The 27,475-nt window shown below is 51.1% G+C and overlaps 3 protein-coding genes across 4 annotated transcripts; all 3 read left to right on the plus strand.

Annotated features, from left to right (window-relative positions):
• Positions 1–2,545: 2,545 nt before the first annotated feature.
• HOXB8 (homeobox B8) lies at positions 2,546–4,027 on the plus strand. Of its 2 annotated transcripts, none has more exons than XM_030966376.1 (2): positions 2,546–2,969; positions 3,663–4,027. In XM_030966376.1, exons 1-2 carry the CDS (start codon positions 2,552–2,554, stop codon positions 3,965–3,967), a joined length of 723 nt encoding a protein of 240 aa, XP_030822236.1. In that variant the 5' UTR covers positions 2,546–2,551; the 3' UTR covers positions 3,968–4,027. The 2 variants fall into 2 exon arrangements, with proteins under 2 accessions (XP_030822236.1, XP_030822235.1); XM_030966375.1 differs by having other exon boundaries at positions 2,552–2,969; positions 3,660–3,967.
• A 2,385-nt stretch (positions 4,028–6,412) lies between these two features.
• HOXB7 (homeobox B7) lies at positions 6,413–11,424 on the plus strand. Its single transcript, XM_030966364.1, has 2 exons — positions 6,413–6,861; positions 11,020–11,424. Exons 1-2 carry the CDS (start codon positions 6,462–6,464, stop codon positions 11,271–11,273), a joined length of 654 nt encoding a protein of 217 aa, XP_030822224.1. The 5' UTR covers positions 6,413–6,461; the 3' UTR covers positions 11,274–11,424.
• Positions 11,425–23,760: 12,336 nt separating this feature from the next.
• HOXB6 (homeobox B6) lies at positions 23,761–27,284 on the plus strand. Its single transcript, XM_030966363.1, has 2 exons — positions 23,761–24,211; positions 27,020–27,284. The coding sequence occupies exons 1-2, from the start codon at positions 23,797–23,799 to the stop codon at positions 27,277–27,279; spliced, it is 675 nt and encodes a 224-aa protein (XP_030822223.1). The 5' UTR covers positions 23,761–23,796; the 3' UTR covers positions 27,280–27,284.
• The last annotated feature ends 191 nt before the right edge of the window (positions 27,285–27,475 follow it).

Raw genomic sequence — 27,475 nt, forward strand, 5'->3', positions numbered from 1 at the left:
TTTTATTTTTTTGTTTTCTCTCCCCTGAATATTCCCGCATTCCCCCCTTTGCCAGGTTCCAAAGCTCTGTTTACTTCTCCGCACCATTTTCGGGGCTTTTTTTTTTTTGATGGTTTTATGAAAACCCAAATCCGCTCGATCGGCAATAAAAGTGGGGAGAAAAAAGAAAATGTTAACTCGTCTTTTAGAGGGGCGAGAAAAGCTTTAATTAGAGCGCTGCAAGTGCTCCAGCAGCAATAATTACTGGGAAAGGCTCTTAGGCTCGGCTGGAATTATCCCTGCACAAAATAAAGGAAGCGTATTTACTTAAATTATTTCTCTAAGGATGCCTTTAAAGTTTTATTCCGTTGCTATCTTGCTTTTCTTTCTTTTTTTTCCCCCCTCTTCCTTTCTGCCTTCTTTCGCTCCCTCCCTTTCCCCACTGAGGATTTTTAACATTTTTTTTTCTAACCAAGGTAGAAAAACTGAAATATTTCAACTTTTCCCTCTTTTTTATTGCGGTGGAGGTTGGATTTTGTCCCTGAGCTGGAGGGGAACCTTCCTAAAATTCAGTTTTTGCCTCCAGCCCCGCTCGGACGGAAGGGATGAGAAAACAGCACAAACCCAGGCGGGGCAAAGCGAGGGAAAAAAAACCAAATTGAGGTGGAAAAGATGGAAAAGAGAGGCTGGAAAGGCTGGAAAACCCATCTGGAATGGCGGGGGGCTCTGGGGGGCCGGGGCAGCGCTCGGGCTGGGAGGGTTCGCATCGTTATTAACCGAGAACCGTCTGGGTAATATTTGCTGAGTGCGAGAAATGAATTTCCAAATCTACCCCCTGTGTGTTCCCGGCGCTGGAAAATTGCAGCGCTGGCATCCGAGGGGCAACTTTGGCTCCGCTCTTCCCAAATGCCAATAAAAGAGAAATTTCTCTGCTCTCCCCTCTCTCTCCCCACCGCCCGGGTTTTACCCTGGGAAAAAAAAAAAAAAAAGGGGGGAAAAATGAAATAATAATAATAATAATAATAAAAAGAACGAAATGAAGAATAATGAAATAAAGAGGTGGAAGTTGTGGGGGCGAGGGGGCGTTGGAGGGGAGGGGGCGACGGGAGCCTCAAATTTGGAGTTTGGAGTCATCCCCGAGCGCATCCTGGGCGAGGAGGAGGAGGAGGAGGAGGAGGAAGAGGAGGAGGAGGCAGCGAGGGCGAGCGGCGCGGAGCCGATGTTCTAGATGAAAAAGCGCGACGATTTTAATTCAATATTGACACCTCCGCGCCCGGCCGCGGCCGCGCAAGGCTCCCGCGGAAAGCTCGGGCGTTTTACGGCGCTGGAGGAGCGGACTCGTAAAAGCCGAGCGGCTTTTTATGGAGTGCGGCATAAACAACAACAACATCCCCGGCTTTATGGCGCTTTATAGTTTGTTAAACAGTTTACAGCCTTTTTTGGGGCCGTTACAAACGCAATTCCCCTCATGCGATAGTTAAACCTTTATCAATAATAAGGAAATTGATCATTAAAATGTTAAATATGACTACCTCGTTTGTTTTAAAATATGTTTAGGATAAGAAGCTGTATGATTTGATAACTTGTATTAAAATACCAATTACATTTATAGGACCTTTTAAAACTGGTAGCAATTAAATCGTGTTCTTTTACAGTTTTCCAAAGCGACCCTGACATTTAAAAAGGCTAAAACTGCCTCGTTAAAATTTCCAAATTAACGACTGCGAGCGCTCCTCTTTAATTTTCCAACACTCCCCAAAAATCAATCTTTTGGGTGGTCTAGGTACGTGATTTGTTGTGAGGCGAGCGGTACCTCATTAATGGAGGTAGTTAAACATATTTAATCCGTATATTCACCCCACCTCCTTCTCCCTTCCCCTCTCCCTCCCTCTCCCTCTCTCGCTCCCCCTCGCTCGCTTTTCCTTCTTTATTCTCCCACACTCTTCCTTTCACAATCATGCGGTGCAGAGTCCGTGTGGAGTAAGGAGAAGCCAATAGGATGAGGTTTTGGTAATAGATGCAAATGATCATGAAAAGACACTGCAAAATATGAAACAACTCATTTGCGCTGAAGTAAATCACTGAAAACTGTTTATGAACTGGCATCTCTTCTTGGAAATGTAAAGGGAGAACTCTTTAAGTGGCGATTTTTTTTTTTTTAGGGGTGGGGGGGGAGGAAAGAATTCAATATCATGCAGGCTTAGAGTTTTGATTATATCCTCCTTTTATATTCCTGGAAATCACAAACTGTCGTTGCTTAGCATCTTAGCGCTTTCTTTTTTTGCTAATAGATTCTCGTGCTCTGGTTTGTTGTGGGGGTGATTTTTTTTTTTATATATTTTTTAAATTTTTTTTTTTTTTTTGGCCGCCTGCTTTGGAAAAAAAAACAGGACAAAAAAAAAAAAAACCATAGATTTTTTTGCTAATAGAGTCTCGTGGTCTGGTTTGTTGTGGAGGTGATTTTTTTAATATATATTTTAAATTTTTTTTTTCCGCCTGCTTAAAAAAAAAAAAAAAAGAGAGAGAGAGAGAGAGAGAGAGAGGGAGGAAAAACCACGCAATTGAAATTAAAATGAGCTCCTATTTTGTCAACTCACTCTTCTCCAAATACAAAACCGGCGACTCCCTGCGCCCCAATTACTATGACTGTGGCTTCGCGCAGGATCTGGGGGGCAGACCCACCGTGGTGTACGGCCCCGGCGCGGGGGGCACCTTCCAGCCCCCGCCGCAGCTGCAGGAGTTCTACCACGGCGCCTCGTCGCTCTCCAGCTCGCCGTACCAGCAGAACCCGTGCGCCGTGGCGTGCCATGGCGAGCCGGGCAACTTCTACGGCTACGAGCCGCTGCAGCGGCAGAGCCTGTTCGGGGCGCAGGAGCCCGAGCTGGTGCAGTACGCGGACTGCAAACTCGCCGGCGGCCTCGCCGAGGAGGCGGAGAGCTCCGAGCAGAGCCCTTCTCCCACCCAGCTCTTCCCCTGGATGCGACCGCAAGGTGAGCCCCCAGCTCCCCTCCCGCCCCTCGGGGTTTTTTTGTTTTTCTTAATTTTATTTTTTTATTGTTGTTGGATTTTGCTTTTCTCTCTGTCCTTTCTTTCGCTGCCTTTCCCTTTGAGTTTGTATTTTACTGCTTTATGGGGGTAAACTTTTGCACTTGTAAATTGCTTTACAGTTTAATTACCCTGAAGGAGACCTTTTCTTCTGGGGGGCTGAGCGAGCCGGGCTTTCTGTGGAAGGAAGCGTCCTTAAAGTTTATGGCACTTTTATAGCCTTCAAAAGCCCCTTCATTTTTGTTCGCCGCTCGCTCCGGGCTCTCGGCCGCGCTGCCGCCTCTCTCCGGGCTGCAGATCTTTATTTATTTTAATTTTTGGGGTTTTTTTTTTGGGGGGTGGGGGCTGGGGGTGATAATCAGCGTGCAAAGCGCAGCTCCAGCCGGGCTGCTGGGGAGGGCTGAGCGTGACCCCACCACCTCCACCTCCTTCCCCTCCTCTCCGTCCCCTTTTTTCCCCTTCCCTTCCCTTCCCTCAGCACCATCTCCCCGCTGGAACTCGGAATTCCCTCCGCTGCCCTTCCCGCGGGGGCTCGCGGTGCTCGCTGCCTCTGCCCGAGCCTGGTTTATGTTTTTCTCAAGCTCCTTCTCTCCTCTCCCCCTCCTTCTCCCACCCCAACCTTTGCCATCCCCCAGCAGCCGCCGGACGCAGGAGGGGGAGGCAAACCTACAGCCGCTACCAGACGCTGGAACTGGAGAAGGAATTTCTATTTAATCCCTACCTGACCCGCAAACGGAGGATCGAGGTCTCGCACGCCCTGGGATTGACAGAGAGGCAGGTCAAAATCTGGTTCCAGAACAGGAGGATGAAATGGAAAAAGGAGAACAACAAAGACAAGTTTCCCAGCAGCAAATGCGAGCAGGAGGAACTGGAAAAACAGAAAATGGAAAGGGCCCAGGAGGTGGACGAGGAAGGGGAAGCACAGAAGGCGGACAAGAAATAAAGGGATTTTTGAGGACTGAAAGGCAAGAGCTGCTGGGGTGGAGGAGCCCCCGAGCCCCCCGTTAATGGCACTTGGTGTAAGGGAGGGCTGGGGGGCAGGGGACACACACACACACACACACAAAAAACAACAAACCAGAAAAACAAAGCGTAGAAAAGAGAAAAGGAAAAAAAAAAAAAACCACAAAAAAAAAGAGAAAACCCTCAAAAAAAAAACCCCAACCCCTTTTATTGCTGTAAAACAATATAGCTGCGAGCACCACTTTGCCGACGATGCTCGGTACAATGAGCAGGAGGCGGGAGGCGCGGCGAGCTCTCCGCTGCCTTTTGCCAGTTATTAACTAGCGGTAGTGTAACGCAATAGCTTCTGTAAAACATGACTGTGAAATTCTCTCTCTCTCTCTCTCTCTCTCTGTCCTTCTCTCTCTGTCTCTCCTCTTCTTTCCGGGGGCGTGGGGGGTGGGTTGGTTAACATAGCTTTCAGCGCTAGAGGAGTTATGTGATATTACATTCGTGCACTTTTTGTTTTTTATTATCTTTTTTTGTTGTTTTAAATTCGGATTTTAGTTCATTTCCCGGCCCTGGTTTTTGTTGTGGTTTATCTGTATGTACTGGAGGTAGCTATTGAGACAAACATCCCAACAACATGAAACTGCCTATTTATGCTATAGTTATCTCTCTCTCTCTCTTTCTCTCTCTTCACTTTTCCCCTCCTCTTTGCCTCGGTTAGGGTTTTTTTTTTTTTTTTTTTTTTTTTTTAATCCAATTTTTCAATGTCTCTCCCGTAAGAAAAAAAAAAAAAAAAAAAGGAAAAAAAAACAAAAAAAAAAAGCGTTTTTCTCTCCTTTAGTTAGCATGCGCACAGTGAAGCAAGTTGTAAAGTGATCTTTAGGTTAACTGTGAAAAAGAATGTATACTGTATACGTGAATTACTTTATTGGGGGAACTAATGCTATATTTTGTTGTCCTTTCACCACTTTGTTCTATTGTCTAAACCTGGAAGCGGCGGAAGAAAAGTTACAATAAAGTTTACAAGCGACAATTCCGTGACATCATTCTTTTCGCCCTGCTCCGCTTCCTCCCGCAAATAAAAAAACCTCAAATTTGTGCGCGGACAAAAAGGAGAAAGCTCGGCCGGGCAGGGCAGGGCTGGGGAGGGGAAGGGCCCGGGGAGCTCCTGCTCCTCTTCCTCCTCTTCCTCCTCTTCCTCCTCTTCCTCCCGGCCGCTGACAGCTGCTGGAAACCCCCTCTGCAGGTAACCTCCCGTGAATTCGCGGCGGTTTTTTTGGGGGTTTTTTTTTGTGACTTTTTTTCCCCTTTTCTATGCCCGCCCTCCGCCGGCAGCCCGGGGCGCTCCTGGGCTCGCATTGTGAGCAGCGCAGCTGAGCCGGGGATGCTCGTAACCTTGGGGAAGGAGAGAGCGGCGCAAAGCCCGCACCATTGTCTGCTTTTCCTGCCTCCCCGAGCGCCGTTTGGATTTCTCTCTGCTCCCCCATCCCCGTCCCAGCCGAGCCGGGGCCGCCGCCTCCTCGCACAGAATTAAAAAAAAAAAAAATAAAAAATAAATTAAAAAACCAGAATCAGATCGCGGTTTTGGGGGTGGTTTGTGCGCCTCTCCAGCAGGAATTCAATTCTGCTCAGCTCCGAGCCCCGCGGAAGCGCTGACACGCGGAACGAGCCGGCCCAGCGCTCTTTATTTCCTTTATTTTTTTGCCGGCAAGAACAGCAAATGCCAGCTCGGTGCGCAGCTCCCAGCCCGTGGCACTGGAATCAATCAGATCTGGAGCTGAATGGCATTTGGGGGGGTGGGAAAAAAAAAAAAAGATGCCTGGAACTATTAGGGATCAATGAGACATTTGTCTTTTTTTTTTTAATTTTTTTTTTTTTTTTTGGGGGAGGGGGTGAGGAGGGGGCGAGGGTCCAGGGGGAGGGGAGGGAATTATGGACAAGTCTGGAGAAAAAAGTAGCTCGGAGCCGAGGAAATGGTGCGAAGGAGGGAAATTTAGACGGGATCAATAAAGGGATAAATAGAACTCCCTTCCCTTTCCTCCAGCAGAGAGAGACCGAGAGAGCCTCGCTGGTTTGGCAGCAACGTGCTTGTAACCCCCTCCCCTTTTCCATGTATTTTCTTTTTTTTTTTTTTTTTTTTTTTTTTTTTTTCCCCCCCTTTCTCCCTCGCTCCGAGCTGAAAACTGATTACAGGTTGCTTATCGACCCCCAGCCCCATTTCACCCCTTCCAGCAGAGATCGCGCGGGGTTTTATACGGCATCAATTATTTATCATATTTGATCAATCCAGCCGCACAGTCCCGTGCCCCCGAGGAGGGGGCGGGCGGCGATTGGCGCCGGCGCGGCCACGTGCCCGCGCGTCACCGGGGCCGGGAGGAAAAAGGCTCCTTTTTGGTGTAAATCTGGACTCTAATTCCGTAATATATCACGGTACCTCGTAAAACCGACACTAAAACGTCCCGACCTACAAATCACCCGGCCAAATTATGAGCTCATTGTATTATGCGAATGCTTTATTTTCTAAATATCAAGCCGCAAGTTCGGTTTTCCCATCCGGAGTCTTTCCCGAGCAAACTTCTTGCGCTTTCGCCTCCAGCAGCCAACGCGCGGGCTATGGGGCCGCATCCACGCCTCCCTTCGCCGCCTCCATGCCCGGCCTCTACTCCGGGGGCAGCTCCGTGCACCCGCAGCCCCCCAGCGTGTACCCGCAGGGCTACGGGCTGGAGCCCGGCTCCTTCAACGTGCACTGCTCGCCTTTCGAGCAGAGCCTGCCCGTGATGTGCCCGGCAGACGCCTCCAAGCAGAGCTGCGGCAAAACGGACCAGAGGGAGCCGGAGCTGCCCGGCGACAGCAACTTCCGAATCTACCCCTGGATGAGGAGCACAGGTAGGGCCGGGCAGGGGGCTGGGGCTCGCCCGGCAGGGGGAGGACCCGGGGAGGGGGTTTGGGGGTGGGGGGAGTGTGGATTATTTGCTGGAGGAGGAGGAGGAGGAGGAGGGTGGGTGGTGGGGGGGGTCGTCCCCAACTCCTTTGGTGACGTTTCACTCTTGGATAGAGGGGGGGGGGGGGCGAGCCACACACCCCCACCCCCCCTGTGTCCCCCCCACGCCATAAATCCGCGTAAATATTCATCGGGGCTGTGTCTGTTTGTCTGCGAAGGGACAGACGGAGCCGCGGCAGTCACGGCCAGCCCCTTCTCCCGCCGCTGCTGCGCGGACGGACAGAGGGACTCGGGGGGTCAGACTCTGCATGCGGGGCGCTCTGAGGGCTCGGGGTGTTTCATTTGGGGCCCCCAGAGCTCCGTCCCGCAGCCCCTCGCGGTGTCGCGGGCAGCGGAGCAGCGCCTCAATCGCCGCTCCCTGCAAACCCCGAGCAGCGACAGCCCCAGCCGGGACGGACAGAGGGACGGAGGGATGGATGTCGGATTAAAGGGGGCGCGTTCTGCCCCCAAACCCTCTGGAAATCCCTTTTGGAGCTGGAGGGGCTCCGGGGGCGGCCCCGCGCCCGTCCCGACCCTCCCGGAGCCTCCGGCGCCCCGCGCGCTCCGTCCCGGGGCATGAACGTCAATTAACGATTCACAAATCTCCCTTTCATTAATAAAGATCCCTTTCATTAATAAAGATCCCTTTGCCCCGCGCTGGAGGGGGCCCCGCTGCCCCCGGAGCGCCCCGGGACCGGGCTGGGCGCTCCCCCCGCGGGAACGGCCCGTTCCGCGCCCGCGGTCACTCGTGGGGCCGGTCAGGGGGTCCGCGGTCACTCCTAGAGCCGGTCACAGTGTCTGTGGTCACTCATAGGGGTGGTCACGGTGCCCGTGGTCACTCATTGGGCTGGTCACCTTGTCCTGGGGCCGGTCAGGGGGTCCGCGGTCACTCCTGGGGTGGTCACAGTGCCCGTGGTCATTCGTGGGGATGGTCATGGTGCCCATGGTCACTCCTAGAGCCGGTCACAGTGTCTGTGGTCACTCCTGGCATGGTCACAGTGCCCGTGGTCACTCATTGGGCTGGTCACCTTGTCCTGGGGCCGGTCAGGGTGTCCGCGGTCACTCCTGGCGTGGTCACAGTGTCAGTGGTCACTCGTGGGGATGGTCATGGTGCCCGTGGTCACTCATTGGGCTGGTCAGGATGCCCATGGTCACTCCTGGAGCTGGTCACAGTGTCAGTGGTCACTCGTGGGGATGGTCATGGTGCCCGTGGTCACTCCTAGAGCTGGTCACAGTGTCAGTGGTCACTCGTGGGGCCGGTCAGGGTGTCCGTGGTCACTCCTAGAGCTGGTCACAGTGTCTGTGGTCACTCCTGGGACTGGTCAGGGTGTCCGTGGTCACTCCTAGGGCTGGTCACAGTGTCTGTGGTCACTCCTGGGACTGGTCACAGTGCCCGTGGTCACTCGTGGGGATGGTTACGGTGCCTGTGGTCACTCGTAGGACCAATCACGATGTGAGTGGTCACTCATGGGGCTGGTCACGGTGTCCATGGTCACCCCTCGGGCCGGTCAGGGTGTGAGTGGTCGCTCGTGGGGATGGTTACGGTGTCTGTGGTCACTCATTGGGCGGTCACGGTGTCCTGGGGCGGGTCACGGTGTCTGTGGTCACTCCTGGGGATGGTCGCAGTGTCTGTGGTCACTCCTGGGGCCGGTCACGGTGTCCATGGTCACTCCTGGGACTGGTCACGGTGTCCATGGTCACTCCTGGGACTGGTCACGGTGTCCATGGTCATTCCTGGGGCCGGTCAGGATGCCCATGGTCACTCCTGGGACTGGTCACAGTGTCCGTGGTCACTCCTGGGGCCGGTCACGGCATCCTGGGGCCGCTCACAGTGTCCGTGGTCACTCCTGGGACTGGTCAGGATGCCCATGGTCACTCCTGGGACTGTCACGGTGTCCGTGGTCACTCCTGGGGCCGGTCATGGTGGCCGTGGTCATTCCTGGGACTGGTCACAGTGTCCGTGGTCACTCCTGGGACTGTCACGGTGCCCGTGGTCACTCCTGGGGCCGGTCACGGCGTCCTGGGGCCGCTCACAGTGTCCGTGGTCACTCCTGGGACTGGTCAGGATGCCCGTGGTCAGTCCTGGGGATGGTCACCGTGCCGGGGTCACTCCTGGGGCCGGTCACGGTGTCCTGGGGCCGGTCACGGTGTCCGTGGTCACTCCTGGGGCCGCTCACAGTGTCCGTGGTCACTCCTGGGGCCGGTCACCGTGTCCGGGGTCACTCCTGGGGCCGGTCACGGTGTCCTGGGGCCGCTCACAGTGTCCGTGGTCACTCCTGGGGCCGGTCACGGTGTCCTGGGGCCGCTCACAGTGTCCGTGGTCACTCCTGGGAACGGTCACAGTGTCCGTGGTCACTCCTGGGGATGGTCACCGTGCCGTGGTCACTCCTGGGGCCGGTCACGGTGCCCGGGGCTCCTCACGCCCCCGCGATGCCGAGAAGAGCCAGGAAGGCGCCGCTGCCCCGCCTGGCAGCGCCACGGGTGGGACACAAGGCGTGAGCTCCTTTTCCAGCTCCAGAGCATCATCCCCGCTCCGCGGCCGCGGAAAAATCCGCGGGAGGGCTGGTGCGGAGCGCTGGGGGCCGGCGGGGAGCGGGAGAGCAGCGCAGCAGCCGCGGCAGAGCGGTTCGGGCAGGCAGGAGCTCCCCTCGCGCTGATTTGGTGGTCACCTCTTCCCATTACCTGCTCCATCATTCATCCGCTTTTACAGTTGATTTATCAAAGACCAAATATTTCTGGTCGTAAACACTTCATCCGTGCTTTTATCCCACTTTAGATTTAAGGAGCCCTCCCCGCTCACTCCTCTCTCAGCCCGTGACGCTGCGAGGATCAGCAGCGGGAAGAAACAGAGCAAAACCTCCAAAAAAACCCCCAAAAACCTGGATGTTCTGGGGTCAGCTGAGCCTAAAAGCACAAAAACTCGACTTGGGGTGTCAGAGCGGGGGTGCCGCCCTCGCAGCCCCCCTTGCCCGGCCGTTCCCGGTGGCCGGGGTGCGATGCGGGTGCTGGAATTCCATGGCCGAGCGGAGATAGAGTTGTCATCCCCATTCAGCCCTTTATGGCTCTCCCCTCGGCGCGTTTTACAGCCCGCATTCCACGACCTGCACATTTTTACTTTACAGCTTCGCCAGGCCTATTTCCCCCTTTTATTTCCTTTTTTTTTTTTTTTTTTTTTTTTTTCCTTTTTTCCCTTTTCCTTTAAATGACTGGATCTTTTCTTCTTAAAGAAGAATTAAAAAAAAAAAAAAAAGGAAATAAAAGGGTTGAGTTTGGTGGGGGGAAAAGGGGAGAAGAAGGAGAAGAGGTGGAGCGCAGCGGCTGCTGCCCGGGGGAAGAACACGTTCTGAGCAGAGTTTACACCCCGCGATCACAAACACCAGATTGTAGAATAATTCCCCGCCAGGAATCCAGGAAATGTCGGGTGGAGGGGAAAATCAGGAGCTGGGCCCTTCGCAATTCCGCCGGGGGCTGGCGGCCAATGTGGGGCGGGAGCTGAGGCTCTGCCCATCCTCACACCCCAAAAAAGAGCGGCCTGGGAGGGGGGAAAAACCCTGAGAGCCCCCAAAAATCCCCCGAAATGACTAAAAGCATCTCACACCTTCCAGGTGGAGGAGGGAGAGGACAAACACTGCGATTTGTGCGGGCAGCCGATGTCTCCCCCTATTCCTCCCTCTCCTCTCTCTGCCCGGCTCTTCCCGCACCCATTTCCCCCCAAAATCATCCCAAATTTCTGGGGGCTGCATGGAAACGCAGAGCCTGGGAGGGCAGGAAACTTCGCGAACTTTGTTCTTGCCTCGGGGACTGCGCTGGCCCCGAGAGGGAGGGAAATTAAATTTGGGGAGTTTGGGGTGTTTGGGAGGGGGCTGCAAAGGTGGGGGAAGCCTCGAGCAGCAGGAAAAATTTTTGAAAAAATCCCTCAAAATGAAAAGAAATATTGGCCCAGGCTGTGATTTTGGGTGGCGCAGCAGAGGAGCAATTTTGGGCTGTGCAAAAAACCAAAACAAAACCAAATTGAATCCTCCCAAAACGCCCCGAGCTGACCCAAATCTGCGTTTATTCGGCAGGGACGGACAGAAAACGCGGCAGACAGACGTACACCCGCTACCAGACGCTGGAGCTGGAGAAGGAGTTCCACTACAACCGCTACCTGACGAGGAGGAGGCGCATCGAGATCGCCCACGCGCTGTGCCTGACCGAGCGCCAGATCAAGATCTGGTTCCAGAACCGCCGCATGAAGTGGAAAAAGGAGAATAAAAGCGCCGGGCCCGGCTCCGGAGGGCAGGAAAAGGCAGAGGCCGAGGAGGACGAGGAGGAGTGAGGTGGATGCAGGAAGCGAGAGGAAGGAAAAAGGGGGCGAAACGCAAAAACACGCGTTAAAAACCACACAAAAAAAAAAGACTTTATATAAAAATAAATGATAAACGCATCGATAATGAAACCCCTAGGAGTGATACCTTGCGTTCGATGACACTGAGGAAAAAAAATACTACCTATATTAGAGTCTCTGTTTTGGTTTTTTTGGTTATTTTTTTCTTTTTGTACAATAGAATATCTACCTATTCAATGTGGCTTTAGAGTCGGGATAGACACATTTGTTTTTTCCTACGTGAGCCTCTCCCTCTAGCAGCAGTAATTTGTAAATCGCTGTAATTTGTACTTGGCTGTGTACTGGGGTTTTTTGGGGCGGGGGTTTATGAAGTAACGTGGTCGTGTTTAGCACCTTTAATTTAGAAAATGTGACCCGAAAGCCCGAATGCAAATTACATTTAGCGCGTAGAGTCCTGTACATAATAGGAATTATTATTCCTCCTTCCTCCCTGGAACCTCCGCGGTTCTTTTCTCCTTGCGATGCTCTTTTGTCTGTGGATATTTTTACTTTCGTCGTTCGAGCCTCTATAGGGAGGGGAAAAAAAAGAATTAAAAAAAAAAAGAGAAAAAAAGCAGAGGAATTAATATTGTGCTACGTCAAATGTTGTATATCGAAGTAGCAAATTATTTAATGGCGGCGCGTTGTTTTTTTGTTATTAATAATAATTATTATTATTATTATTTTCCTTCGTCTGTGATTATTATTCTTCGAAATAAAAAAGAGATCTCCAACAATCCACAGCGCCTTGGGTGCCTCCCTCTTTGCCTCGTTAAAAACAACAACAAAAAAAACCCACATTTTTTTGGAATGGCTTTGAAATAAAGGCGATGAAATTTCCTTTTACCCCGCTTTGCCACCCGAATTTCTCTCCTTTTCTCCGGCACAGCCAACCCATGGGAAATCTCGGTGTTTTTCCGCAGATTTGGGGAATATCCTGAGCGAGAATTGATTTTCGGGGCTCTGGAAGTGCGGGCTGGGCTCTCTCCCCTCTCTCCCTCTGTGCTTGCGCTGGGGTTATTCCTGAGGAAGGCAAAAACGGGGGAAAAAAAGGAATTTAAAGAAAAAAAAAAAAAAGGAATTTAAAGGAAAAAAAAAGGAATTTAAAGGACAAAAAAAAAAGGAATTTAAAGGAAAAAAAAAAAGGAATTTAAAGAACCCAGAATGGCCCCAAATAATCCCCCCGCTCCTCGCTTCAATTCTCTCCCTCTCGGAACTCATTTGCGCCGAGCCGATCCATTCCGCCGCGCCTTTGGCCATTTTATTTCTTTATTATTTTCTTTTTTAAGGTTCTCCCTCCGCCCTTCAATTACTTTACTGCGGACTGGAACTCTTTCATTAGCACCAAATAACGCCGAGCATCAAAGCGCGCATAAAATAAATTAAAGCAATTAAACGCGCGCGAGGGAAGAAGGAGAGAAAGGGAAAAAAAAATTAAAAAAATCAACAAGGCAAAAAGAAAAGGAGAGGAAATTTAAGCACTTGCGTCTCGGCCGCGCTCGGCCCCTCCTCGCCTTTTTATTTTCTTTCTTTTTTTAAATTTTTTAAAAAATATTTATTTATTTCCGCTGCGCATAAAGGCGCGGGATTTTGCTCGGCGAGATGCGCGGGGGAAGGGGATTTAAAAAAAAAAATAAATAAAAATTAAAATAATAATTAAAATAAGCAAAATAAACGCCGAATTCAGGGGAGGAGCTGGCCATGGCAGCCCCGCACCTTCCTCTTCCTCTCTTCCTCCCCTCGCTCCTTTTCCACCTCCCACCACCCCCGCACCATTTCGTTCCCCGCCGCATCCTCGGGCACATTTTATTTTTTAATTTTCTTTTTTTTCTCTTTTTCCCCCCCACCCCAAAAACCCGGCGCTACGTCAGGCAGCTGCGCGCCCCCACATTCGCTGCTGGCCCTAATTATGGAAATCCCCTAATTAATAAAGGATCCGCTCGCCCGCTTTTCCCCCCAAATTCCCGCCTGGAGGGGAAAACCCGGGGAAAACCAAGGGGGGAAAATCCGGGGAAAATCAGGGAAAAATCCCTTTTTTTCCCTCAGCAGCGCTGGGTGCAGAGCCAGCTTGGGGTGTGGGGGTGAAATAAATAAAAAAATGAAGCCATTCCAGAATTTTCTGGCCCCTCTGCTGCTCCCGGAGCCCCCCCCCATCCCCGGGCGAGCGGGAATTGAGGCCAATTCCAGGGAAAAAGGGCAAAGCCAGGCTGGGGTCGGTCAGGGACACCCCAAAATCCGCCCTGGGGACACCGGGGGGACAGGGCGGGGTCCCGGGGGGTTCGCAGCCCCCCAAGCGCCGAGCCCGAGGCTTTTCAGCCTTTATTTCGCCCCCCCCAGGCTCCTTTCAGCCCCTTTCAGCCTCCAAGGTGCCAATTGTGACCCCAAAAAAAAGGGAAACGAGCCCAAAACTCGCGAACCCCGCTGTTTTACTGTGCCTGTCCCCGCTCCCATCGCTCCCAAACCTCCGGCTCTTTATTCTGGGGGGGTTTTATTGTTCGGCAATTTCAGGCGTTATTTCATTTTTTTTATCCCCAACGCCCCCCCCCATATCCAAACCAGAGGTGGGGTGAAAAAAATGAAAAAAAAATAAAATCCCGGACCCCTTTTTTTGATAATTTTTTTTTTCTTTTAATATATTTTTTTTTGGTTAAAAAAAAAAGATGGCGGCTAAGAAAAAGACTGCTGTTAAACCGGTCATGAAGAAATGCAATAAATTCCTTGTTGTTTTATGAAAATTTACAACTTTGTGATAGAACTTTATGAGTGGCTGGGTTCTGGGATTGGCCAGAGCCGGTCATGTGGACTGCTAACCGTGAACATGAACTTTTTATTATTTCCCATGTGGTTATATTGCACCATTCTTCTGTCCGCTGCACCTTGGGTCGGATCAGTGTCCTCCATAGGGCTCTCGCCCTCTCTCTTTGCATTTTTTGACTTTCGCGGGTGCGCTCGGCAGGGCCGGAGCGGGGCAGAGGGGCGGGGGGGCCGCCCGAGCCGCACGCACCCCCGGGCTCCCCCCTCCGCTCCCGCCATCCCAACCCCTCCAACCAATTTTTCATTTTTTTCCCCCTAATTATTATCACCGTTTCCCCCCGCTATTTTTAATTTTTTTTTTAAAAATTTTTTTTTCCTAATTTTTTTTTTTTTTTGGGTTAATTTTTTAATCCCGCCCCCACCCCCGCCCTGAGTTTCCCCGCTGCTTTTTGGGATCGCGGCGCTCATGGAAGGGCAGAGGGGATTCTTTTTTGCTTTTTGCTCCTTTTTCCGGGCAAGTGACGGGAAAATGCGAGCGGCCCCGAGGAGCCCGAGGGGCGACGGACGGCTCTCAGGTTGGGACAAGATTTGGCAGCCACCAGATAAGCGCAGGCTTATCTCTGCTGGCCCAAAATTCCCACCCATGCCACAGAAAAGGACGGCAAAAGGTAAGGGCAGAATGCGTTTTCTTCGTTTATTATTATATATGTAAATATATATATATATATATTTTTGAATTTTTTTCAATGAAAAAATGGATTTGTCAAGCTGCTTTTTAATTTTTTTTCCCTGTTTAGTCCCCATCTCCTGCCTGGGGAGGAGGTGGTGGAGGGGGGGGGATGGAAAAGGGTGCGGTGGTGAAGAAGGGAGGAATGAAAGGCTTTGGAAATTTGTTCGAGCGGCAATTTCAGCCGGGAAAAAGCGGGATTCGAGGTGAGGAAAAGAGAGGAATAAAGGTGGGAAAAAAAAAAAAAAAGGGAAAAGATAATCCAGAGGAGGGCGAGAGAAATAAAGGTGGAAAAAAAAAAAGGGGAGAGAAAGAAAGCGAAGGGAGGAAAGGAAGAAATCATGAAAAAAAAAATAAAAGGAAAAAGAGAATGAGAAAAGAAAAAGGGAGGGAAAACGAAGCAAAGAAATGGAAAATAGGAAGAAAAAGGCAACGAGGGGCTGGGAGGATGAGCAGGAGCCGGGTGAGGTCACCTGGAGGCAGCAGCCGTGCGAGGCAGGGCTCGGACCGTGCCTGGAGCCCTTTGTGGGCACTTGTCGCGTTTGGTTCTGTCGCTTCGCGTTTGTTTTGGTTTTATTTTTCCCTCCCCCTGGCAGAACCCGCTGCCAGGTTTGTGTGTCGAAGCGGGCGCGGGGATTTGGCGCAGTTTCCGCGGGAGCCGCTCGGGTTTTGCGCCGCTCTCTCCAGGGGCGTTTGTTGCGCTGGCGGTTTTTCCTTCGAGGAGAGGGGGGCAGCTGGCGGAAACCTGAAAGTCAGCCTTGAAAAAAAGAAAACGAACCAAAACAACAACAACCAAAAAAAAATAATAATAAACAACGAAAAAAAGGAGGGGAAAGGAAAAAAAAAAAAAAAAGGAGGAGAGAAGAAAAATTAAGAATGGAGGAATGGAGGCAGCGCAGAGCGCAGCGCTCTCATTGTGATTTTTTTCCCCCTCTCCCCAAGTCCCAAATGAAGCTGACGTTGGGAAGCAATAAAGCTCCTTGGATTTTAATTGCGTTCTGCAGCTCGAGCGCCGCTTTAGGGCTGGGTTTCAGCCCCTCGCTCCTGCGGGGCTTCTCCTCGCCAGGTTCCGCGCAATTCGCGCTCTCCTCCCGCACCCCGCGCCCCAAACCCGCCGCTCTCTAAGGGAAATGTTCACCCCGAGGTGACGCCGGGTTCCACGGCATTGATTTCATTTTTTTTTCCCCTCGGTATTTCAAGGGTGGGGTGTGAAATACCCGTAGGAACGGCCGCGGTTCCGAGGTGGTTGTTAAATGAGATGATGAAGGAGCGGGATGGAGGGAGAGCGGATTCGTGATTTCAGCATAAACCATTTTGTGACGCGACGATTGATCGCAGCCGCGCCGGAATATTGTGTGCGAGGGGGTAAATGATGGCGAGCCGAGCGAGTCATAAACACAAAAGGCATTTTTAAAAGCGATTTCTTCCCCGAACCTGTTACATTTTTCATCAATCACCGGCCGAGGGTGCAGAGAAAAACCGACGCGGGTTCAACCTCCTGCTCTCCCTTTCCCCCCATCTTTTCTCTGCGGTGCTTTTTGGTGTTTTTTTTTATTCCTGTTCGCGTAAGGGATGAAAAACCGAATTAGAACCAAATCATTAAAGGCAGAAACCTGGATTTTATGCCGATTCTTCCGCACCTCGCGTGGGCACAACCACTTGTGGAAGCGCGAAGGGTTTTTAACCATTTCTCGGCGGCGCTTAGCGAGCCTGAACCCCGCGGTTGCGGGGGGATTTGGGGGTGATTTGGGGGTGATTTGGGGGTGATTTGGGGGTGATTTGGGGGGGATTTGGGGGTGTCCCCGCCGCTTCATTTGGGGAAAAGTGAATGAAACCTCCCGCGGGGCCCCCCGGTCCGCGGGCTCGCCCATTCCGCGCCGTCTGCTGCCATCTACCGTCGGCGGCCGCGGGCACCGGGGGGCACCGGGGGGCACCGGGGGGCACCGGGGGACACCGGGGGACACCGAGGGGCTCCCCCAGCACCGAGACCCCTCCCGGGGCGTCCCCACCCCGCGTGGCCCGGGGGGAGCGGAGCGTTCACCTCCCCCCGGAGCCCCCGCGGGTTTTGTTCCGCCTGGAACGGGCGGAAATTCGGATTTTTGGTGGGGGGAGGTCGGAGAGAGCTGAGGATTTTTTTTTCTGTCGCAACAGCCCCAAAGGTGGGCGCGGGGATGGGAAATCCCACCGGGATGGCAGAGTTTGGGTGCGCGGGTGCGGAGGAACGCGGCGGGGCTGAGATGGGCCTGGGGGTGGGGGAGTTTGGCAGCTCAGCATTAAAAAAAAAAGGGGGAAAAAATAGGGAAAAAATGGAAATAAAATGAAAAAAATGTAAAGTGAAAGAAATAAGGAGAAATAAGATGGAATAAAATGGAATAAGGTGGAATAAAATGGAATAAGGTGGAATAAAATGAAATAAAGTGGAATAAAATGGAATAAAGTGGAATAAAATGGAATAAGGTGGAATAAAGTGGAATAAGGTGGAATAAAATGAAATAAGGTGGAATAAAATGGAATAAGGTGGAATAAAATGGAATAAAGTGGAATAAAATGGAATAAAGTGGAATAAAATGGAATAAGGTGGAATAAAGTGGAATAAAATGAAATAAGGTGGAATAAAATGGAATAAGGTGGAATAAAATGGAATAAAGTGGAATAAAGTGGAATAAGATTAAAAAAAAATAAAGAAGAAGAAAGAAAATGAGAAAAATAAAATAGAAATACAATGACATACAATAAAAATAGAATGAAAAAAACCATAAAGAAATAAGAAGAAATAAAGAGAAATAATCCGCAATAATCCGCAATAAAACGCAATAAACCGCAATAAAACGCCATAAAGTGCAATAAAACGCAATAAAATGCCAGGCAGGGGAGCCTTGGCCCCTCCCTGGCCCGCAGCGGCCGCTCGGGGCTGGGGACAGGGGCAGACGAGGGGTCACTTTTAAGTTTCTGTAGGCCCGGCAGGACAATGCGCGCCTGGTATTGCCAGAGCTCCCTCCCTCCCTCCCTCCCGCTCCTTTTCCCCCTTCTCGTTTTCTCCTCCTGCCCCGCAGTTTCCTGGCAACTGTTCGGCTCCGCGATCATTCTGGTTTTTCCCCCCCAGAAAATGCCGCGCTCCGAGGCTCTGGGAGAAACTCCAAAAAAGAAAAAAACCCCAAAAAAACAGCAGGAAAAAAAAAAAAAAAGGGAAATCAATGGATTTCGTGCTGGGAGCAGCCGCAGCCGCGCTGGAGTTGTTCCGCGCTGGAATTCCCACCGCGCTCCCCTCTCCCCACTCATTTCACCCCCTCTCCCTTCCCAGGGGGGAAATATTCGGCTCTGGGCGCCTTTGGGTTCCCTCAAAGTGCCCCCGCTCCCCCTCCTCGCTCCCCCGCTTTTTGTTTTTTCCCTGATTTTCGCGTTAATAATTAGCCGCGCTGCTTAATGGAACAAAGGCAGATGATTATTGCCGCTTTTCCGAGCTGCCATTAACCAGGTTATTACGCGCTGCGCGGGAAGTCAGGTAAATTAAACTCCAATTGCTGGAAATTAACTTTCAGGCGGGTTTGCGCTGCGACAGAGGCGATTTTTTATTTTTATTTTTCTTTTTTTTTGTTTGTTTGTTTAACACCTTCGGGGCTCATTGTTTTAAACGCTCCGAGCCCGCAGCTCGGGTTTATTTTTCCGAAGCGATTTTTTTGGCTGCGCAGGAGAGTTACAGGGCTGCCAATGGGTTTCTGTGTCTGGCTTCCGAGAACAAGGGGTTTGTTCAGCTCTTTTCGTGCTCTTTGGCTCGACTTTATGGTCCCTCGGTGGGGAAACCCCCGCCGCGTTCTCACTTCTGAAAGGGTCGGCAAAAAAAAAAAAAATTAAAATAAAAAGGAGGAAAAAAAAAATTAAAAAAATAAAATAAAATTTAAAAAATAAAGGAGTTTCATTTTTTTTTTTTTAATTGGAAGCAGCAGCGCAGAACTTTTCCCAGCGGCTCCAGCTCGGCACAAGCCGCGCTCTGTTCTGCCGGCCTGGCCAAATATTTGGGTGTTGTTTTAATCCCCAGCTCTGCTCCGGCTGCGGGCCAGGAAAACCACGCGACAAAAAAAAGAAAAACCCGCCCGCAGAACTTGTCCGAGCCCCAAATCCTCCTCGTTATCTTGATTTATCTCGATTTACCTTGATGGATGCCCTGAGTGACAGCTGTCACAGGGGAAATCGGGGGCTGCGCCTTCTGCCGCCTCCTGCGCAGACCCCGAGCCTGGAATTTGGGTTTTTGGGGGAAAATGAGGCCAAAATCTGATTAAAGCTGAGCCCCCTCCCATTTTATTGCTGCTCCTGTGGAGACCCCGAGCCTGGAATTTTGGGGTTTTTTGGGGAAATGAGGCCAAAATCTGGCTGAAGATAAGCCCCCTCCTCACTTTATTGCTCGAGCCTGGAATTTGGGTTTTTTAGGGGGGAAATGAGGCCAAAATCTGATTAAAGCTAAGCCCCCTCCCCATTTTATTGCTGCTCCTGCGCAGACCTCGAGTCTGGAATTTTGGGGTTTTTTTGGGGGGAAATGAGGCCAAAATCTGATTAAAGCTGAGCCCCCTCCTCATTTTATTGCTGTTCCTGTGCAGACCTCAAGTCTGGAATTTTGGGGTTTCTTTGGGGGAAATGAGGCCGAAATCTGATTTAAGATAAGCCCCCTCCTCATTTTATTGCTCCTCCTTTGCAGACCTAAGGTCTGGAATTTTGGGGGTTTTTTTGGGAGGAAATGAGGCCGAAATCTGGCTAAAGATAAACCCCCTCCTCATTTTATTGCCCCTCCTATTGCTCGAGCCTGGAATTTGGGGTTTTTTGGGGAAATGAGGCCAAAATCTGGCTAAAGATGAGCCCCCTCCTCACTTTATTGCTGCTCCTGTGCAGACCTCGAGTCTGGAATTTTGGGGTTTTTTTGGGAAATGAGGCCAAAATCTGATTTAAGATAAGCCCCCTCCTCATTTTATTGCTCCTCCTTTGCAGACCTAAGGTCTGGAATTTTGGGGTTGTTTTGGGAAATGAGGCCAAAATGTGGTTAAAGATAAAGCCCCCTCCTCACTTTATTGCTCCTTCTTCGCAGACCTCGAATTTTGGAGGTTTCTTTTAAGATAAGGCTGAAATCTGGTTAAAGCTGAGCCCCCTCCCCGCTTTATCGCTCCTCCTTTGCAGACCTCGAGTCTGGAATTTTGTTGTTTTTTTTTTTTTAGGAAATGAGGCCAAAAACTGATTAAAGCTGAGCCCCCTCCCCATTTTATTGCTGGAGCCTGGAATTTGGGAGTTTTTTGGGTGAAACGAGGCCAAAATCTGACTTAAGATAAGCCCCCTCCCCATTTTATTGCTGCTCCTGTGCAGACCCCGAGCCTGGAATTTTGAAGGATTTTTTTTTTTAGGAGATGAGGCCAAAATCTGGCTAAAGATAAACCCCCTCCCCACTTTATTGCTCCTTCTTTGCAGACCTCGAATTTTGGGGGTTTCTTTTAAGATAAGGCTGAAATCTGGTTAAAGCTGAGCCCCCTCCCCATTTTATTGCTCGAGCCTGGAATTTGGGCGTTTTTTGGGGGAAACGAGGCCAAAATCTGGCTAAAGATAAACCCCCTCCTCACTTTATTGCTGCTCCTTTGCAGACCTCATGCCTGCAATTTGGGGGTTTTTTTGTTTGTTTGTTTTTTAAAAAGCTGAAGCCAAAATCTGATTCAAGCTGAGCCCCCTCCCCACTTTATCGCCTCGTCCCTGCAGACATTGCGCCCGGAATTTTGGGGGTTATTTTTTTTAGGAGACGAGGCCAAAATTTGCCTAAAACCGCGCCCATCGGAGCCCTCCGAGCCCGGCTTAAATCCAGGGCTCCCGTCTGAGCTGGGGCGTCCAAAAGGACCAGAAATCGGCCAAATCCAGGCCGACTCGGGACTCGAGGCGGTTTAAATTTAAAATTCCGCCTTTGGAGCGCTCGGACGGGGAATGGAAACCACCCCTGAGCCGAGCGCTCAATTCCGGGAGATTTAGTGCGCTTTAAGCCCTCGGCTCGAATTTAAATGTATCATAGGTGGCAAATCAATTACACCGCGGGCCTGACCCTCGCCAGATGAAAACTGCCACGGCCTTTGGGGTTTTTGGGTATTTTCCCCACCTTGACAGTCAAGTTTGTCCCTTTTCCTGCCCCGAGTGAGCCCCGCTAGGGTCGAGCGAGAGAAAAGAAATTTTTTTAATCTCCAGAGATGTCAGCGACGCGCAATTAGCGAGCGGCCGGCTTCAATTAGCGCGGTTTTATTTTCTTTTTAAAACCCCCCAAAAATAAAAAAACCTCTGCGAAGAGCCCCTTCCAACCACAAATTATCGTAACGAGCGGCGCTGCGAGCTGCGGCCGGGAGGTTTTTTAATTTTTTTTCCCCTATTTTTTTTATGCTTTCCCAAACTATTTCGAGGGATTTATTCGCAGAGCAATCGCCAGGAGTGGCGGAAAAACACCAGGCAAATATTTATTTTGTTTTTTTTCCGGCGGATCGCTGTTCCTCACGAGCTGGGCTTGCAGGACATCCCATTCCTCTGCCCCAAAAACAACAACAACAAAAAACTAAAATTTACATGCGGGGCTGCTCGCTGCTGATAATCGCCGGCTTTTTGCAGAGCCACAGAAATTGCGCAACTCATCCACCGCCCCAACTGCAAAGCTCTTCAGCCTCTTATCCCACTTTTTGTAAATTTTTCCTCCTTTTTCCCCCCTCCTCTTCTCCGCTCTTCCCTCCCTCTCAACCTATTTTTAATTTTTTTTTTTTTAAATTTTCCCGATTTTTTTTTTTTTTTAATTTTAACCCTGGCAACTTCGGGCGCGCTCGGCGCACACAAAGGGGAAACTCTGCGAGAAGAAAAAAGCAGCGATATCAGGGGAAGAAGGGTTTGGCGGCTGCGACAGCGCTTCCTGCGCGTGTTATTTCCTTGAATTCTGAGCGTTGCCCGGGATGTTCCTGCGGCCGGGGCACGCAGCGGGCTTGGCTCGGCTGCTGGAAACACGAGCTCCCCAACCCATTACTCGCCATCAGGTCGCGCTTTTCGGAGCCTCTCCGGCCTCTGGCAGCGGCAGCCGCGCCGGCAGCCCGGCGGAGGATGTGTAATTCTAGATTTGTGGCGCGCACAAGTCGCAGATTTCGAGGCATTTCAGCCCCGACAGACAGATGGTTACAAATTCGGACAGGAAACAACCCCTTGATAAACGCTGCGGATCGGGGGGGTGGTGCTGGGCGTCATTTAGGTGGATTTTCTTTTCCTTTTTTTAAAATTTTTCTTTTCCTTTTTTCCTTTTTCTTTCCCTTTTTTAAAAAATTTTCATTGTTTTTCCTTTCCCTTTCCCTTTTTCTTTTCCTTTTCCTTTTTTTTCTTTTTCTTTTTCTTTTTCTTTTTCTTTTTCTTTTCCTTTTCCTTTTCCCTTTTTTTTTTTTATTTCCTTTTTTATTTTTTTTTTTAAATTTTTAATTTGGTTTTTTTTTTTTTTGCCGGTGCCTCTCTGCTGCCGCGACTGATTTTCCCCCCTTGAAAAGCCAAATAAAAAGAAAAATAAAAGCGGCGAGAGGAGCCTCAACCCCACCTTGAGCCAGCGAGGAGCTCGGGATGGGGGGGGATGCGCAGGTAGAGCCAAGCGAGGAAATCAGGGCGAAGAAAAAATTTTAAAAACCCAAAAAATAATTTAAAACCCAGCGCAAAGCGGAGCTTTCGGAGGGACGGAGACTTTCGGCGTTACCTTTTGCGGGGTTGAAACGGGCAAAAATCGGTGTTTGGTGGTGCGGACGGGCTGGACGGGGGGCTCCTCTCCCTTGAACCCCTTCCCCCCGCGGGCTCGATGGATAAATTCCGCTTTTCCCCTCACCCAGAGCTCGGGTTTGGCCATAAAAGGTCGGGCGCGGGTCTGGCATTAACAAAAAACGCAAGAGGGCACAATGCGGGCCGGCCGCCGGAGGAGCGCGGAGGAAATATTCCCGTTATTTGCCGTTTGCCGTTTCTCTCCGGAACCGCGGAGCTTCCCCCAGAAAAGCGCGGAGACGCGGCGGAGGCAGAGCTCGGGCTGCGCGGAGCGTTAATTAGCGCTAATTAGCGCGGCGCTGGAGGAGCCGCTGAAGTTGTCCAAAGCGATTTCTCCTCCCGGAGCGAGCCCAGCTCAGCCCCCGCCGCGGGCTCTCCTCCTTGCGAACTTGGCTCGAACCAACTTTTAATTTCATTTTTCTGCCCCATTTCCCCGCCCCGTCCCCCTGAACTCCGCGCGGAGCCCTCGCGCATTTCGGGACGAGGGGTTAAACTTTGGCCACGGCCGGTAATTCACTTTTGTTTTGTTGTTCTTTCTCCCTTTTTCCCCCCGCTCCGCGCTCTTCCGCCGGGGACCCACGCGCGGGTTTTGGGTGCAAATATCAAAATTTCGGCGCTCGCAGCGCCATCCGCGCGGACGGGCGCTCCGGGGGGGGGAGGGAGGAGGAGGAGGAGGAGGAGGAGGAGGAGGAGGAGGAGGAGGGGAAGGGGGGACCGCGCGTTTATTTATTTATGAAGCTCGCAGCGCGTCGGGAGCAGGCTCCTTTCGGCAGATATTATATATTTGGTTAAGGGGGTGCCTTGCTGTTGTTTAAAAGGGAGGGAAAAGGGGGTGGACGGTTTGTTCTTGGGGGTCCCTGGTGCAATCTCAGCTCCTCATGGGTGCTATTTTGCAACCTCAGGCGCCTGCTATTGGTCAGCCCGTGATCAGATGGTTGTATTTCCTTGTGTCCCTCGCTGGCACCGCGCCATCTCCCTTCAGCTAAAACCCAATCTCCGATATACCACTAATAGCTAAACCACTCGGACTATAAAACACAACAAATCATAAAGGCCCGGGCAAAAAAAGGACGGCACGCACACGCACACACGCGCACACACACGCACACGCACACACACACACACACGCGGCAAAAAAAGAAAAAAGAAAAGGAAAAAAAAAAAAGAAAAGAAAGGGGGAATCTCTCTCCTCTCTCCTCTCTCTCCTTTCCGATGAGTTCTTATTTTGTCAACTCGACCTTCCCGGTGAGCCTGGCCGCGGGGCAGGAGCCCTTCCTGGGCCAGCTCCCGCTCTACCCCTCGGGCTACGCGGATCCTTTGAGGCACTACCCCGGCACCTATGGAGCCGCGCAGGACAAGGGCTACTCCTCCTCCTCCTCCTCTCCTTACTACCAGCAGAGCTCCGCGGCGTTCGGCGGCCGCGCCTCCGCCTGTGACTACGGGCCCGGCGGCTTTTTCAGGGACAAGGAGCCGGCGTGCGCCCCTGCCAGCCTGGACGAGGTGCCCTCCTTCGGCGCCGAGGCGCGCAAGGACTGCGCGCACGGCAAAAGTGCGTTCGGAGAGAGCGAGGAGCAAAAGTGTTCCGCGCCGGTTTACCCCTGGATGCAGCGGATGAACTCTTGCAATAGTGAGTTTACTCTTTTACAGAAATAAATGCATCAATCTCCTCCTCCCTCCCCTTTCTCTTATTTGTTACCGCCAGGGAGAGAGAGAGAGAGAGAGCGAGCGAGGGGAGCAGGAGGAAGGTTCGAGTTTAGAGCCCAAACTTCCAGCGGGGGAACTTGGGCTCCAAACGCGCACCAAAACTTCCCAGCGCTCCGAGATTTCCCCCCTCTCCACCCCAAGCTAGAAACGCTTCAACCCCAAAACTGAATTTCTGAATTTCTGCCCCGCTCCCTCCCTTGTTTTTTGGGGGTTTTTTTTGTTTTGTTTTTCCCTCTTTTTTTGCCACATTCCTGTTCGCGTGTCACTCAGCTACAGCGATTTGTCTCTGTCTGTGCCCCACACGCACAGGGAGATATCTTTTCTAAATCAGATCGGGATGACTTTACACACACAGCCCCGACCCGCGCCCCACGCAGCTCCTCTCTCTCTCCCTCTCTCTCTCTCTCCGAGCCAGAATTAAATGATACAAAAAGTGTTTAAATATTTGAAGGCCGACGGTTGCATTCTTAATGCGACCATCGCGTAATGAAAAGTCTGCCTGGGGAGGATTTTCCTGGTTTTCTCTCCCCCCCTCCCGGTGATATATGACTTCTTTAAGTGCTGTTTCCTCAATCCGAACTCCAATAATAATTTTTAAAAAATCAGATAAGTGGAGGTCGGGGGGTGGGAAAGAAAAAGAACAGGAGCCTCCCCTGCTCTCCTCGCCCGTGTTTAGATGCGTTTGTTGCCTTTTAAGTTCCAAATTGATGTCCATTAGCGCGGGGACATCGAGTGTTGTGTCCTCTTTAATGCGGACTTGGGGCGGATCGATTCACTTCATTATCGCTTAAATGCCCCGATCTATTACGGCTCTGCCGGCGCGGGGGGGGCGCCGGGAACACCTTGCGATCGCTCATCCCGGAACGAGATGGATCTGGCCTTGTCTGCCTGCGCAAAGCCCGGCTTAAACCCCCCACCATGCCCAAAGCCCGGCTTAACCCCCCCTACTCAAAACCCGGCTTAAACCCCCCCTGCTCAAAATCCTGCTTTAACCCCCCTGCCCAAAGCCCGGTTTAACCCCCCATGCCCAAAATCCTGGTTTAACCCCCCCCTGCCCAAAATCCTGCTTTAACCCCCCCTGCTCACAACCCGGCTTAAACCCCCCTGCCCAAAGCCCGGCTTAAATCCCCCATGCCCAAAGCCCGGCTTAAACCCCCCATGCCCAAAGCCCGGCTTAAACCCCCCATGCCCAAAGCCCGGCTTAAACCCCCCATGCCCAAAGCCCGGCTTAAACCCCCCATGCCCAAAGCCCGGCTTAAACCCCCCCTGCCCAAAGCCCGGCTTTAACCCCCCTGCTCACAACCCGGCTTTAACCCCCCCTGCCCAAAGCCCGGCTTTAACCCCCCCTGCCCAAAGCCCGGCTTTAACCCCCCCTGCCCGGCCGGCCCGCTCCGAGCGCTCCTCCCGGAGCTGCGCAGAGCTCTGGGAAGGCGCGGCCCCCTCCGCACCGTCCCAAAAATCAAACTCACCGTTCGCCCTTCCCCCCTCCCCCATTCCCCTCTATTTTTCTCTATTTCCCCCTAATTTCCCCCCTATTTCCTTCTATGCCCCCTTATTTCCCCTGTTGCCCCTCACTTCCCCTTATTCCCCCTAATTTCCCGACCATTTCCCCTTATTTCCCCCTATTTCCCCCTCATTTCCCCTATTTCCCTCTAATTCCCCCTATTTCCCCCTCATTTCCCCCTCATTTCCCCTAATTCCCCCTATTTCCCCTCTTTCCCCCCCTATTTCCTTATATTTTCTTATATTCCCTCCGTTTCCCCCCATTTCCGCTTATTTCCCCCCATTTTCTTCCATTTCCCCCTCTTTTCTTCCATTCCCCCTTATTTCCCCTTCTTTCCCCCATTACCCCTTAATTTCCCTATTTCCCCCCAATTTCCCCCCAATTTCCCCCCATTTTCCTCAATTTCCCCTTATTTCCCCCATTTTCTTCTATTTCCCCTTATCCTCCCCTTAATTCCCCCTACTTCCCTCTATTTTTTTAAAATATTTCCCCCTATTTCCCCCCTATTTTCTCATCTATTTTCATATTTCCCCCCTATTTTCTCATATCCCCTTATTTTCTCCTATTTCCCCCCTATTTTCTCATCTATTTTCATATTTTCGCCCATTTTCTCCTATTTCCCCCCTATTTTCTCACCTATTTTTACTTTCCCCCCCTATTTTCTCAAATCCCCTTATTTGCCCCTATTTCCCCCCTATTTTCTCATCTCTTTTTACATTTCCCCCCTATTTTTTCACATTCCCTTATTTCCCCCTATTCCCCCCTATTTTCTCATCTATTTTTACATTTCCCCCCTATTTTCTCATCTATTTTCATATTTCCCCCCTATTTTCTCATATCCCCTTCTTTTCTCCTATTTTCCCCCTATTTTCCTATATATTTTTATATTTTCCCCCTATTTTCTCATCTATTTTTACATTCCCCCCCTATTTTCTCACATCCCCTTATTTCCCCCTATTTCCCCCTATTTTCTTTATATATTTTTATATTCCCCCCCTATTTTCTCACATTCCCTTCTTTTCTCCTATTTCCCCCCTATTTTCTCATCTATTTTTACATTCCCCCCTATTTTCTCATATCCCCTTATTTCCCCCTATTTCCCCCCTATTTTCTCCTATATATTTTTATATTTCCCCCCTATTTCCCGGGTCCATTTTCTATATATATTATATATTATATATTTTTTTTTTTTGCTGATTTTTTTCCCCTCTCGGCCGCTCCCCCCAGGTTCGTCCTTCGGGCCGAGCGGCCGCCGGGGCCGCCAGACCTACACGCGCTACCAAACTCTGGAGCTGGAGAAAGAATTCCACTTCAACCGCTACCTGACCCGGCGGCGCCGCATCGAGATCGCGCACTCGCTGTGCCTCACCGAGCGCCAGATCAAGATCTGGTTCCAGAACCGCCGCATGAAGTGGAAAAAGGAGAACAAACTGCTCAACTCCTCGCAGCTCAGCGCCGAGGAGGAGGAGGAGAAAGCGGCCGAGTGATTCGAGGAAAAATTAAAACAAAAAAACCCCCCCAAAAAAAAAAAAAAAAAAAAAAAACCACCACCAACAACAACAACAACAAAGTTATTTAAAACGCGAGGAGAAAACGCTGAAAAAATGTTGGAATGGAGGGAGGGAGGGAGTGTGAGAGGACGGGATGAGGGATGGCTGCGAGGGAATTCCCGCTCCTTGCTGG

Source organism: Camarhynchus parvulus, chromosome 27 (genome assembly GCF_901933205.1).
Source record: "Camarhynchus parvulus chromosome 27, STF_HiC, whole genome shotgun sequence".
Lineage (NCBI taxonomy): Eukaryota > Metazoa > Chordata > Aves > Passeriformes > Thraupidae > Camarhynchus > Camarhynchus parvulus.

What these genes read in the sequence shown, in the direction of transcription:
- HOXB8 (XM_030966375.1), top strand. Translation starts at nt 2,552, where the DNA reads ATGAGCTCCTATTTTGTCAACTCACTCTTCTCCAAATACAAAACCGGC. An exon ending in CCCCTGGATGCGACCGCAAG is followed by an intron (nt 2,970 to 3,659) that starts GTGAGCCCCCAG and finishes GCCATCCCCCAG; the next exon opens with CAGCCGCCGGACGCAGGAGG.
- HOXB7 (XM_030966364.1), top strand. Translation starts at nt 6,462, where the DNA reads ATGAGCTCATTGTATTATGCGAATGCTTTATTTTCTAAATATCAAGCC. An exon ending in CCCCTGGATGAGGAGCACAG is followed by an intron (nt 6,862 to 11,019) that starts GTAGGGCCGGGC and finishes TTTATTCGGCAG; the next exon opens with GGACGGACAGAAAACGCGGC.
- HOXB6 (XM_030966363.1), top strand. Translation starts at nt 23,797, where the DNA reads ATGAGTTCTTATTTTGTCAACTCGACCTTCCCGGTGAGCCTGGCCGCG. An exon ending in GCGGATGAACTCTTGCAATA is followed by an intron (nt 24,212 to 27,019) that starts GTGAGTTTACTC and finishes CGCTCCCCCCAG; the next exon opens with GTTCGTCCTTCGGGCCGAGC.